Here is a 14,718-nt window from a genome sequence, read left to right on the forward strand (position 1 = left end):
CAACCTTTACGTGATAAAGAATCTGCAACATTGCATTAAGGCTACTTCTTCATCTCGTTAAGTGCTTACTGAGGTGTCTCGCTGGTACATATTACAGATTCTCTTTCGCCTGTTTGTGTACTCTAAATGTGTCTATAATAGAGATCAACTTATTCTTATATTTATTTCAACTGCCTTTAAGCAATATTACTTCGTAATGAAGAATTAACGTCACAAAAAGAGAGGAAACTTTTATCAATAACCAACAATTTGATAATAGATTTTACACATTTGTTAATGACTGTTCAGGATGAAGTGAAAGTAAAGTCTATTCTTAATATTACTGAATACTTGTAATTTGTTTCATGATAATCTTACTGTTTTATAGAAGGTTTAGTGCAATGTAATGTTCTGCACAGTTTGTAATACATATAATCGTAATGTGTAATAGCTTCTTCAGGCAAATACATGTGGTCAGTCCTACAGCCTGGAGAAGAGTTCAGCTCCATGGTGTGGAACAAGGTGGTCAGTCCCACAGCCTGGAGAAGAGTTCAGCTCCATGGTGTGGAACAAGGTGGTCAGTCCCACAACCTGGAGAAGAGTTCAGCTCCATGGTGTGGAACAAGGTGGTCAGTCCCACAGCCTGGAGAAGAGTTCAGCTCCATGGTGTGGAACAAGGTGGTCAGTCCCACAACCTGGAGAAGAGTTCAGCTCCATGGTCTGGAACAAGGTGGTCAGTCCTACAGCCTGGAGAAGAGTTCAGCTTCATGGTCTGGAACAAGGTGGTCAGTCCAACAGCCTGGAGAAGAGTTCAGCTCCATGGTCTGGAACAAGGTGGTCAGTCCCACAGCCTGGAGAAGAGTTCATTTCCATGGTGTGGAACAAGGTGGTCAGTTCCACAGCCTGGAGAAGAGTTCAGCTCCATGGTCTGGAACAAGGTGGTCAGTCCCTCAGCCTGGAGAAGAGTTCAGTTCCATGGTTTGGAACAAGGTGGTCAGTCCCACAGCCTGGAGGAGAGTTCAGTTCCGTGGCCTGGAACAAGGTGGTCAGTCCCACAGTCTGGAGAAGAGTTCAGCTCCATGGTGTGGAACAAGGTGGTCAGTCCCACAGCCTGGAGAAGAGTTCAGCCCCATGGTGTGGAACAAGGTGGTCAGTCCCACAGCCTGGAGAAGAGTTCAGCTCCATGGTGTGGAACAAGGTGGTCAGTCCCACAGCCTGGAGAAGAGTTCAGTTCCATGGCCTGGAACAAGGTGGTCAGTCCCACAGCCTGGAGAAGAGTTCAGCTCCATGGTCTTTAACAAGGTGATCAGTCCCACAGCCTGGAGAAGAGTTCAGCTCCATGGTGTGGAACAAGGTGGTCAGTCCCACAGCCTGGAGAAGAGTTCAGCTCCATGGTCTGGAACAAGGTGGTCAGTCCCTCAGCCTGGAGAAGAGTTCAGTTCCATGGTTTGGAACAAGGTGGTCAGTCCCACAGCCTGGAGGAGAGTTCAGTTCCGTGGCCTGGAACAAGGTGGTCAGTCCCACAGTCTGGAGAAGAGTTCAGCTCCATGGTGTGGAACAAGGTGGTCAGTCCCACAGCCTGGAGAAGAGTTCAGCCCCATGGTGTGGAACAAGGTGGTCAGTCCCACAGCCTGGAGAAGAGTTCAGCTCCATGGTGTGGAACAAGGTGGTCAGTCCCACAGCCTGGAGAAGAGTTCAGTTCCATGGCCTGGAACAAGGTGGTCAGTCCCACAGCCTGGAGAAGAGTTCAGCTCCATGGTCTTTAACAAGGTGATCAGTCCCACAGCCTGGAGAAGAGTTCAGCTCCATGGTGTGGAACAAGGTGGTCAGTCCCACAGCCTGGAGAAGAGTTCAGCTCCATGGTGTGGAACAAGGTGGTCAGTCCCTCAGCCTGGAGAAGAGTTCAGTTCCATGGTTTGGAACAAGGTGGTCAGTCCCACAGCCTGGAGAAGAGTTCAGCTCCATGGTGTGGAACAAGGTGGTCAGTCCCACAGCCTGGAGAAGAGTTCAGTTCCATGGTGTGGAACAAGGTGGTCAGTCCCACAGCCTGGAGAAGAGTTCAGCTCCATGGTCTGGAACAAGGTGGTCAGTCCCTCAGCCTGGAGAAGAGTTCAGTTCCATGGTTTGGAACAAGGTGGTCAGTCCCACAGCCTGGAGGAGAGTTCAGTTCCGTGGCCTGGAACAAGGTGGTCAGTCCCACAGTCTGGAGAAGAGTTCAGCTCCATGGTGTGGAACAAGGTGGTGAGTCCCACAGCCTGGAGAAGAGTTCAGCTCCATGGTGTGGAACAAGGTGGTGAGTCCCACAGCCTGGAGAAGAGTTCAGCCCCATGGTGTGGAACAAGGTGGTCAGTCCCACAGCCTGGAGAAGAGTTCAGCTCCATGGTGTGGAACAAGGTGGTCAGTCCCACAGCCTGGAGAAGAGTTCAGCTCCATGGTGTGGAACAAGGTGGTCAGTCCCACAGCCTGGAGAAGAGTTCAGTTCCATGGCCTGGAACAAGGTGGTCAGTCCCACAGCCTGGAGAAGAGTTCAGCTCCATGGTCTGGAACAAGGTGGTCAGTCCCACAGCCTGGAGAAGAGTTCAGCTCCATGGTCTGGAACAAGGTGGTCAGTCCCACAGCCTGGAGAAGAGTTCAGCTCCATGGTCTGGAACAAGGTGGTCAGTCCCACAGCCTGGAGAAGAGTTCAGCTCCATGGTGTGGAACAAGGTGGTCAGTCCCACAGCCTGGAGAAGAGTTCAGCTCCATGGTGTGGAACAAGGTGGTCAGTCCCACAGCCTGGAGAAGAGTTCAGCTCCATGGTGTGGAACAAGGTGGTCAGTCCCACAGCCTGGAGAAGAGTTCAGCTCCATGGTGTGGAACAAGGTGGTCAGTCCCACAGCCTGGAGAAGAGTTCAGCTCCATGGTGTGGAACAAGGTGGTCAGTCCCACAGCCTGGAGAAGAGTTCAGCTCCATGGTGTGGAACAAGGTGGTCAGTCCCTCAGCCTGGAGAAGAGTTCAGCTCCATGGTGTGGAACAAGGTGGTCAGTCCCACAGCCTGGAGAAGAGTTCGGCTCCATGGTGTGGAACAAGGTGGTCAGTCCCACAGCTTGGAGAAGAGTTCAGCTCCATTGTGTGGAACAAGGTGGTCAGTCCCACAGCCTGGAGAAGAGTTCAGTTCCATGGCCTGGAACAAGGTGGTCAGTCCCACAGCCTGGAGAAGAGTTCAGCTCCATGGTGTGGAACAAGGTGGTCAGTCCCACAGCCTGGAAAAGAGTTCAGCTCCATGGTGTGGAACAAGGTGGCCAGTCCCATAGCCTGGAGAAGAGTTCAACTCCATGGTCTGGAACAAGGTGGTCAGTCCCACAGCCTGGAGAAGAGTTCAGCTCCATGGTGTGGAACAAGGTGGTCAGTCCCACAGCCTGGAGAAAAGTTCAGCTCCATGGTGTGGAACAAGGTGGTCAGTCCCACAGCCTGGAGAAGAGTTCAGTTCCATGGCCTGGAACAAGGTGGTCAGTCCCACAGCCTGGAGAAGAGTTCAGCTCCATGGTGTGGAACAAGGTGGTCAGTCCCACAGCCTGGAGAAGAGTTCAGCTCCATGGTGTGGAACAAGGTGGCCAGTCCCACAGCCTGGAGAAGAGTTCAGCTCCATGGTGTGGAACAAGGTGGTCAGTCCCACAGCCTGGAGAAGAGTTCAGCTCCATGGTGTGGAACAAGGTGGTCAGTCCCACAGCCTGGAGAAGAGTTCAGCTCCATGGTGTGGAACAAGGTGGCCAGTCCCATAGCCTGGAGAAGAGTTCAGCTCCATGGTCTGGAACGATATCGTCATGAAAATATTATAAAATACCGACAAACTGAACTACAAACTTTGTTGTATTCATTCGTCTGTGTTATATTTTTCAGTTGTTCCATCGGAGGTGTCAGTGCGTACCGAGGCTTCACGAGTGGGTGTGGGTGGTGTTGGTGTTGTGAGGTGCCACGTGAACGGTGCCCTAGCTGGAGGCTGGATGCTGGTTTCCTGGCTTATTCAGGAGACACCCTCAGCTACCCCCGTCCCTCTCCCAGATGCCGGACGGTGAGATTTACTGTGTGTGTGTGTGTGTGTACTCACCTATCTGTATTCACCTAATTGTAGTTGCAGGGGTCGAGGCTCAGCTCCAGGCCCCGCCTCTTCACTGAACGCTACTAGATCTTCTCTCTCCCTGCTCCATGAGCTTTATCATACCTCGTCTTAAAGCTATGTATGGTGTTCGTGTGTGTTTTTTTTGTGTGTATATACTCTCCTAGTTGTTGATACAGGCGTCGATTCGCAGCTCCTGGAATCGCCTCTTCATTGGTCGCTACTAGGCCACTCTTCCTGCTCCATTAGGTCCACCACTCTTCTAATAATCTTTTCCACAACTTTGCATACTATACATGTCAGTGACACTGGTGTGTAGTTTAATGCATCGTGTCTGTCTCCCTTTTTAAAAATTGGGACTATATTTGCTGTCTTCCCTACCTCAGATAGTAGCCCATTATTATTATTATAATCAAAAAGAAGCGCTAAGCCACAAGGACTATACAGCTGATAGTAGCCCAGTTTCGATAGAAGTGATGATTGTTGTTAGTGGTACACACAGCACCTCTGCTCCCTCTCTCAGGACCCATGGAGAGATGTTATCTGGCCCCATCGACTTTGAGGTATCTAGCTCTCTTAGCAGCCTCTTCACTTCTTCCTCGGTTATATGTATTGTGTCCAACACTTGATGGTGTACCCCACCTCTCCATCTTTCTGGAGTCCCTTCTGTGTCCTTTGTAAACGCTTCTTTGAATCTCATATAGAGCTCCTCACATACCTCAGTCATTTCTTGTGATCTCCCCTCCTGCCTTTCTTAGCCTGATTACCTGGTCCTTGACTGTTGTTTTCCTCCTGATGTGGCTGTACAACAGCTTCGGGTCAGATTTGGCTTTCACTGCTATATCATTTTCGTATTATCGTTGGGCCTCCTTCTTACCTGCGCATATTCGTGTCTGGTTCTACGACTGCTCTCCTTATTGTCCTGGGTTCTTTGCCTCTTATACTTCTTCCATTCTCTAGCACACTTGGTTTTGGCCTCCCTGCATTTTTGAGCCAAGGATTCATCCTGGCCTTTTCCTTATTTCTGTTACCCATTGGTACAAACCTTTCCTCAACTTCCTTGCATATTGTCAGATATTCCATCATCTCGTTTACTGACTTCCTTGCCAGTGCTCTGTCCCACTGAACCTTGTGCAGGAAATTCCTCATTCCTATGTAGTCCCCTCTCATGTAGTTTGGCTTCATTCGTCCTTCCGTTCCTGCTTCCCTCTCCACTTGTAACTCTATCATGTATTCGAAGCTCAGAACCACGTGGTCACTGGCCCGGTGGGGTCTTTCATATGTGATATCCTCAATATCTGCACTACTCAAGGTGAATATTAGGTCCAGTCTTGCTGGTTCGTCCTCTCCTTCCTCTCTGGTAGTGTCCCTAACGAGTTGGTAGATGAGGTTTTCCAGTACCACCACCATCATTTCAGCCCTCCAAGTTTCTGGGCCCCCATGTGGCTCCAGGTTCTCCCAGTCAATTTCTTCGTGATTGAAGTCACCCATAATCAGCAGCTTTGCCCTGCTCGCATGAGCCCTTCTGGCCACTTCAGTCAGTGTGTCAACCATCGTGGTGTTACTCTCATCATATTCTTGCCTTGGCCTCCTGCTGTTCCTTGGCGCATTATACATCATTGCAATTACCACCTTGGGATTTCCAGACTGAAGTGTTCCTATTATGTAGTCTCTTGCTTCTCCTCTGTTTCCTCTCTCCAGCTCGTCAAAATCCCATTAGTTTTTGATGAACAGTGCCACTCCTCCACCCTCTCTGTTCCCTCTGTTTTTCCTCAAGACCTGATATCCCGTTGGAAAGATGGCACCTGTTATCATTCCTGTGAGCTTGGTTTCGGCGAGAGCTATGAAGTCCAGTGATGCCTCATTGATTCTCTCGTGCCACTCCTCCCACTTGTTCGTTATTTTATCAGCGTTGTGTGTTTGTGTGTGTGTGTGTGTGTATGTATGTATGTATGTATGTGTGTGTGTGTGTGTGTGTGTACTCACCTATTTGTACACACCTATTTGTGGTTGCAGGGGTCGAGTCATAGCTCCTGGCCCTGCCTCTTCACTGATTGCTACTAGGTCCTCTCTCTCCCTGCTCCATGAGCTTTATCATACCTCGCCTTAAAACTATGTATGGTTCCCGCCTCCACTACTTCACTTTCTAGGCTGTTCCACGGCTTGACTACTCTATGACTGAAGAAATACTTCCTAATATCCCTTTAATTCATCTGAGTCTTCAACTTCCAATTGTGACCTCTTGTGTCTGTGTCCCATCTCTGGAACATCCCGTCTTTGTCCACCTTGTCTATTCCGCGCAGTATTTTATATGTCGTTATCATGTCTCCCCTGACCCTCCTGGCCTTCAGTGTCGTCAGGCCGATTTCCCTCAACCTTTCTTCGTAGGACAATCCCCGTAGCTCTGGGACTAGTCTTGTTGCAAACCTTTGCACTTTCTCTAATTTCTTGACGTGCTTGACTAGGTGTGGATTCCAAACTGGTGCTGCATACTCCAGTATGGGCCTGACGTAAATGGTATACAGAGTCTTGAACGAATCCTTACTGAGGTATCGGAACGCTATCCGTAGGTTTGCCAGGCGCCCGTATGCTGCAGCAGTTATCTGATTGATGTGCGCCTCGGGAGATATGCTCGGTGTTATGCTCACCCCCAGATCTTTTTCCTTGAGTGAGGTTTGCAGTCTTTGGCCATCTAAACTATATTGTGTCTGCGGTCTTCTTTGCCCTTCCCCAATCTTCATGACTTCGCATTTGGCAGGGTTAAATTCAAGGAGCCAGTTGCTGGACCAGGCTTGTAGCCTGTCCAGGTCTCTTTGTAGTCCTGCCTGATCCTCATCTGATTTGATTCTTCTCATTAACTTCGCATCATGTGTGTGTGTGTGTGTGTGTGTGTGTGTGTGTGTGTGTGTGTGTGTGTGTGTGTGTGTGTGTGTGTGTGTGCACTCACCTAATTGTACTCACCTAATTGTGGTTGCAGGGGTCGAGACTCAGCTCCTGGCCCCGCCTCTTCACTGATCGCTACTAGGTCCTCTCCCTCTTTGCTTCCTGAGCTTTGTCATACCTCTTCTTAAAACTATGTATGGTTCCTGCCTCCACTACTTCACCTGCTAGGCTATTCCATTTCCTGACGACTCTATGACTGAAGAAATATTTCCTAACGTCCCTGTGACTCGTCTGAGTCTTCAGCTTCCAGTTCTGACCCATTGTTTCTGTGTCCCCTCTCTGGAACATCCTGTCTCTGTCCACCTTGTCTATTCCCCGCAGTATCTTGTATGTCGTTATCATGTCTCCCCTGACCCTTCTGTTCTCCAGTGTCGTCAGTCCGATTTCCCTCAACCTTTCCTCGTACGACATTTCCCTGAGCTCTGGGACTAGCCTTGTTGCAAACCTTTGTACTTTCTCTAACTTCTTGACGTGCTTGACCAGGTGTGGGTTCCAGACTGGTGCTGCATACTCCAGTATGGGCCTAACATACACAGTGTACAGTGTCTTGAAAGATTCCTTTTTAAGGTATCGGAACGCTATTCCAAGGTTTGCCAGGCGCCCGTATGCTGCAGCAGTTATTTGTGTGTGTGTGCGTGTGTGTGTGTGTGTGTGTGTGTGTGTGTGTGTGTGTGTGTGTGTGTGTGTGTGTGTGTGTGTGTGTGTGTGTGTGTGTGTGTGTGTGTGTGTGTGTGAACCCTTTGTTACTTTTTCCCGCCCTGTACTCATCTTATGTCCTCACTTTTTGATGTTGCATGGGTCAAGTCTCTGCTCGTGGCCCCGCCTCTCCGCCGCCCGCCACTTTCTCTCCTATTTTTGTGAGACTCGTCATACCTATAAAACAACGTATGACTATTGCCTCAACACTTCGCTAAGTCGTTCCACTTCCTGACTACTCTGAGGATAAAGAAATATTTCCTGATCACCCTGTGTCTCAGTTGTCACTTTATCTTGCTGGTGTGATCTCCTCTACCTCCTAAAGTTATGTTACCCCAGGTCCTTCTGTACTGTAGTGATATCAGTTTTGTCTCTTGAACTCTGGGACTAGTCTCACAGGAAACTTGTACCCTTTTTTGGGCTTCTTTCCTTTTTCTTTTTCTTAGATATAAAATGTGTAGGAATGGTCCTGTCATATGTCATGTAGTGGGTCATGAATACCTCTGTTTTGAAGTTACTGAAAGCCACCTTTAAATTTGGCGGTCTCAAGTTTACTGTGGCCCTTCTGTTTAAGTGTGCGTCTGGCGGAATGCTCAGAAGTAGGTCATACCCAATGTCATCTTTGTCCCCGAGCCTGTACTCTGTTTCCTCGGTTTTCATAACTCTGTATTTGTTGCAGTTAAATTTTTAAAGTCATTTGTCACATGTATCCTGTAGCTTGTCCAGAACCATTTGTAGTTAATACTGGTGTACATTGTTGGCATCTTCCTTATTAGTTTGTCCCATCTGTGAACATTGAGTGATTCCTCTGGCTCGATTTTTTTGGTCATGTTTACGTATGAAACAGTACTAGTGTAAGTAGTGACCTTTATGAATCCCCACTCATCCATCCCTACACTCGTCTATCTCTGCACCACACCAACAATAACTCTGTTGTCCTCTTCCTGTTAAGTCTTCACTGATCCAACAGTGCCTTCCCACTCACTCATGCAGCTTTTGGCATAGCTTCAGAATCCTACTTACAGTCAAAATATATTCGGTCACCCATCCCACTCTCTCATGCTTAACTTTCGTCAACTTGTGATAGAGCTACCTCTAAAACGGTGCTGGCTGTTGTGTATTAATTTGTTCCGTTCTAGGTGTTCCACTATATTATATATATAATACTCCTGATTCTTTTCTCCTGAACCTTATTCAATTTGCAAATCCATGACACTCTCTTGTAGTTTAATGTAACCTATATTTCCGCCTGTGTTTCCAGACAACTGGTAGCGGCGTTGTGGTTCACACAGTTCTTCTGCCTTGTCTCTCAGAACACAGATGTTTTCTGATCCCATTGCTTTCAGGCATCTAGCTTATTCAGTAGTTTCTGACCTTACCTTCCGTTGAGAGCATTGTTCCCAGTACTCGGTGGTAGGTTCTTAAGTTCTTGACTCTCTGAAATTGTTCCTGATTCCACTGAGAATTTCTTCCAAAAGTCGTTTTTTTTTAAGCTCCTCGCAAACTTCCTGGTCTTTCTTAGTGAGTTCTCATTGTTGCTTTAGCCATTTTATCTGGTTCTTCACATTTTCCTTCTTCAAATTTGGTTTTATAACAAATTTCATATTTGGCTTTCGATGTTATGTATTTCTCAGACTGGCCGTTTGGCCTATCTTCTTATTCATGCATTTTTAATTTCTAACTCTTCTGTTTGTTTTTCTATTCTCCAGCATTCTTTTCATTCTTTTGTTCTTCTATGCTCTTTAACTTTTACCTCTTGCCTCCCTTCATTTCTGGGTGAATGATGGGTTTACTCTCTTCTTGCCCATTCTTCTGCTTCTGAATGTGAATTTCACCTCTAATTCCCAGCACGTTCTTGCTATATTCTCTATTATATCGCCCAAAGTCTTGTCATCTAACTCCTTCCTCCATGGCAACCCCACTTAGGAGTTGCATCTTATGTATCTGCATGGCATCTTTTGAATTTAGATTTGTCCCTTCACACTGTGTTGGTCTCATTCACTTCCACATGTATTCAACATACTGCCCAAAGAACATTTATTCCGTTTAGAGAAACGAGATCAAATAGAAATAATCTGAAATGGATGAACAATAGGCTCAAACATCTTTTAGGGCAGACGAAAGTGGGGACACGAGCACTGAGAGGCTTCTCCGATTCAATTTCTCTTATATCAGAGTCCCTTAGGTTTGTCCTCTCCTCCCTTTCTCCAGTTTTATCCATGACATGCAGGTTCATGAAGTTTTCCATCAACATCTACAGCAACTTAGCCCTCTACATTTCTGGTCTCCTGTGTTGCTCCAGATTTCCCTAGTCGTATAACTGAAGTCTTCCATGGTCAGTAATTTTGTATCTGCCTCTTTGGATCGTCTTGCCACCTACGCTGTCGTGTCCAACTACGCTGCTTTGTCTTGGTCTCCTGTTGTTTAGTGCTGGACTGCACATCACTGCTAACACCACCTTGGGTTTTCCACTTCTCAATGCATTTACTTTGAAGTAATTTGGCTCTTCTCCATTTGCGATAAATGGTTTAAAACCGACAAGTTGAAGATTAAGACACTTAGGGAACATAAGGCAATCTTATTGGAGAAACATTTCGCTACTCAGTGGTTTCGTCAGTCTAGTACAAAGCAGAAAAGTGTAAGGAGAGGAGGAGTTTGAGGTAATCAGTTCCTCTGCCTGAAGTCGATGTGTTCTGTCCATCAGTCTTGTAGAAAGTGTCTCAGTCTTCATCATGTTCATTTAATCAATAAGAATTTTTTTGGGCTTAACTGTTAATAATAATTTACAACAAGTTATATAGACTGATGGATCTAAGCAGGAATCTATTGGCAGGGCTGCAGCTGTCCTTTTGGCTACCTCCTTGACTAAGAACGATAAGAACCATGTTGAGTTAGGCATAAGAATGAACAACCAGGCGTTAGCACTGTAAACTGAATTGCTTGCCATCCTAATGGCACTAAAACTAACAAGTGACACGGAGCTTGACTCTGTGATTATTACTGATACTATATAATCATAATTGTTATGGATTCCATCACACATTAGATTACTCCTTCAAGATAAAGTTGAAACGTTACCCCAGAAAAGAAAATGTAGTATATAATTTTGGTGTGTATGTATCTAGCAGTAGAAATAATATCAGGAGAAAAGTAAATAGCGAAACTGAGTGTTACAGGAATGAAGTTAGAAACTTGAGTAGATTTATAACCCATTGAAAACATGAAGGTAGATAAGAACTGCTGTGGAAGTACTTGCACTGTAAACCGAACTATGGTCACTACCTTGAATACTGTGTGTTTGACAACTTACTGAGGAACATAGATAAACCATACCACGGGCGGGATTTGAACCCGCGGTCAGAGAGTCTCAAAACTCCAGACCGTCGCGTTAGCCACTGGACCAGCTAGCCACAATAAGATTCATCCAACTAGGTATATTTCTATGCCTATGCTGTATTTCCTATGGTGTAGAAATACACCTAGTTGGACGAATCTTATTGAAGCCAGTGGCTAACGCGACGGTCTGGAGTTTTGAGATTCTCTGACCGCGGGTTCAAATCCCGCCCGTGGTATGGTTTGTTTGCAATCGTGTCATTACGATTTCGTGAGTCATGCGAACATAGATATTGACAGTATAATAACGTATGTGATATGTCAAGATATCTTATTAATGAAAATAAGTTGCCAGACTTATTCAGGAAATTTCCTAAATCTGTTTGTAACAGATAAATATACTGTAGGTATAAATCCAAATGTACTCCGATAAACTTTTTTCTGGCTTAGCTCCCAGGCCGTTTGTGTATCCATATTCTCTGGTGCTGATGTCCACAAGCAAGATATAAGATGAACAATGAACTAACCGTTCCGGTGGCTAAATAAAAAATCTCTATGCCTCTCGTCTCCTCAAATATCCACTTGTCCTGATTAGCGTTGCTACTCCTTTACCTTCCTTGTTCCACTTTCCTTTCTCATGATTGATATCTTGCCGGAAAGATCACATTTGTTATCGCCTCCATGAGCACTGTCTCCAGTATTGCTGTGATGTCCTCCACCATCATCTCTTTGTATTCAGCACTCTTATTCGCTTTTCCAACTGAATTTGTGTATTACACTTTCATTTACCTATCTGTTACTGTGGTCTGGGTTTTGGGTACCTGGTCTCCCGATCTGTGCCCTCATATAAGGCAAGCAGGGAACAGGGTAGAGGGTAAGGTGGAAGATGGGGTTAAAGTTAAAAGCTGGTTGTGGAGATGGTTCATGCACCTGAAGAGGTGAGACTATGGGTGTGGATCAAGAAGTGTGAAAAGCTTAGGTAATTAGATGTTGGGTTAGAAAAGAGGGTGTTAGTGGAAAAGAAAGGGAAAGGGTGAAAGTTGAAGTCTATTAGCAGTTACGACATATTTTTACAATTTATAGATCGTTAGTCGGGAAAGCTGAGGAGCGCTAGACTTTAAGTGTAAACACCATCTCCGCGGGAATAATTTACGGCGATAATTTACAACGCTCTTTGGAGATTTACGTCAAATTTTCGCCCATGAAAACCTTACACTTTTGTGAAAATTTGCCACCTCATTCACTTCTGCCTCAGCACCTATCAGTTCAGTGATATTTCAAATATCCCTTTGTCAGCGGACCTTATCTCTAAATCTGACCTTCCTTCAGCCTCCAGGAGGCCATGGATAAACAGCGACCTCCTCCTTTCCCCCTCCCTTTATCTCTATCTCCAGGGATGCTGTTTGTTATCCGTTCGGTCACTGCTTCTCAAATCTTCATTTCCTGATTCCCTCACAGCATTCCTACGAAGGTATTTTTTCCTTCTTCCCTTTCTTCCCTCTCCGCCCACCGTGTGTGTTTGAGTGTGTGTTTGAGTGTGTGTTTGAGTGTGCGAGTGTTAATGTCTCTGTTTGTTTCTTCATGTTTTCATTTATTCAAACAGACTCTGCCTACTTTCTAATGAAATATGATTGAACACATTATGAGTTAGATGACTATGACACATCTGCAACACTTGGCAACGTTTCGACAATTTTTGCATTAGCAATACAGAGAATAATAGTAAATACGGTAAGGGGACAGCAAGTCCCTCAGTCTGGAAAGGAGATGTTGAGTCCAACAGTTTTGACATAAGACTTTTGAACTGAATACCTACCAGGCTCAAAGAACTGATCAACTTAAACTTCGACCATCTGCAAGAAAGTAATCAAGGATGAATGAGTAATCGCCTCACACTACTCCACGTCTTCCACAGACTTTAATATCATTCTCTGCATTGGGCTGATATTACCCCTGGTTGTCTAAACGTCTGAATAAAGATACCCAAGTGTGTAGTGTTGAGAACGCCTACTTGCGTGTGCAATGTTGAGAACGCCTACTTGCGTGTGCAATGTTGAGATCGCCTGCAACACTTGTGTTGCAAATGTGTCTTATTCACCTATTTGTCAGTTTTTTGTACAATTAATATATAATTGCATTATAAGATGTTACTATTAATTTTAAACATGCATTGTGTTGCTAGTTTTCCCGTCTATATTAATCCTCCCCTAAGAGAAAAGTAAACTTATTTTGACGCCTCGCATAACAATATTAAAAATCTCAGACACTTTGTTAGCTCTGTTGCCTTTAACGTAACTAATCTACCCAGTGGACAGAAAAAAGTACGGTGAGTGGAGAGATTAGTCCAAATGTTAGGTAACAAGTAGCCCAGTTAACTGATGACAAAGTTGCATCGTGGTTTTTCTACGTGCTCTTAAATAACAAAAACAGGCAAAATACTGTCAACTGAATGAGATAAGTTACGACGACGTTTTAGTCCTACTTGGACCATTTACAAAGTCGGGCTTTGTAAATGGTCCAAGTCTAACCGAAACGTCGTCGTAAGCTCCTCTACTTGTGCGGATTATTTGTGTACGTACCCTTAAAAAAATTCGCCAGGGCCCAGGGATTCATTCTTCTCGTATCAGTCAACTCGCTCTATAATCATGTCCCAAGTGGAAGTGATGTTACTTATTTTTTGCCTTCATCAAGCCCTCTATAAGTATTAATTGCAGGGATGTCATCTGTGTATTCCTGGATTCCTGTATAAACTGCTAAACGTTTAGGTATCATATAACATTAGTTGGAATGGGAAGTAATCAGGATCAGTTACGGGAGAGCAGGACAAGAACCTCTTTGAGTGGATCATCTGTGAAGACTGATAAGAAATAAAGAGAGCGGCTTATTTTTTCCTTACTGAATATTTCTCATGTACATTTGAGAGAATCCTTTCGGAGTTGTTTTGAGTTCCATTCCTTCTTTAATTTAATTGTCTCAATAGCTGTTTTTATATGATCTTTATCATGTTGATCATAAGGCGATCAAAGGCCTCGAATTCCTCTTTTCTCTCCCAAATGATTTTTCTGTTGCCTTTTCATTCAGTTGAGATCATTTTGTATTTTATTAAATTACTGCCTCTCCATAAGAGACAGTCTCCGTACGAAAGATCATCAATAGAATTATTAACTACTCAGATCTGATAAACTCTATAGTTTAAACCATAAAAATACAGAACGCTTCATGCACTATCCTTATTACCATTATCCTTATTACCATTTTCCCAGGTAACTGACTAGTCATCAATTGTGTCAAGCTCTTCCGTGACGTTTGACAAACTAATCTCAAACTTTATATTCCCTATTGTTTGTTCTGTTTCAAACTGCTTCCACAGATGCCTAAAACTTCTTATAGGAAGAGGTTGGATGTTAAATTTTCAGTCAGAGATTTTGAATAAATTCGGACGAAACTAAAATCCATTGTTAAACATTTTCACGACACGAAGTCGTGATAATGAATCGTTCTCCAAGTTCCGGAGTTAATAATCTACTCATCAGTCAGATTCTGTATCTGTTCTTACATTTTTATTAAAGGAGTAATTTAAGCTTTCTTTCCATTTATAAGAAGGTAATAACACTTCAACAATAAATGCATAATTCTACAGAAACGCCCCGACTTTTCAAATTTAACTACA

At 44.9% G+C, this 14,718-nt stretch overlaps 1 protein-coding gene across 1 annotated transcript in view; it reads left to right on the plus strand.

Annotated features, from left to right (window-relative positions):
- LOC138852968 (cell adhesion molecule Dscam1-like) overlaps window positions 1–14,718 on the plus strand; it is a 454,532-nt gene that overhangs the window by 273,594 nt on the left and 166,220 nt on the right. The window contains exon 5 of the mRNA XM_070086852.1: window positions 3,860–4,031. Within this exon, the coding sequence (XP_069942953.1) occupies window positions 3,860–4,031 (172 nt within the window). The remainder of the gene's footprint in view (window positions 1–3,859; window positions 4,032–14,718) is intronic.

This window comes from Cherax quadricarinatus, chromosome 19 (genome assembly GCF_038502225.1).
Source record: "Cherax quadricarinatus isolate ZL_2023a chromosome 19, ASM3850222v1, whole genome shotgun sequence".
Classification (NCBI taxonomy): Eukaryota; Metazoa; Arthropoda; class Malacostraca; order Decapoda; family Parastacidae; genus Cherax; species Cherax quadricarinatus.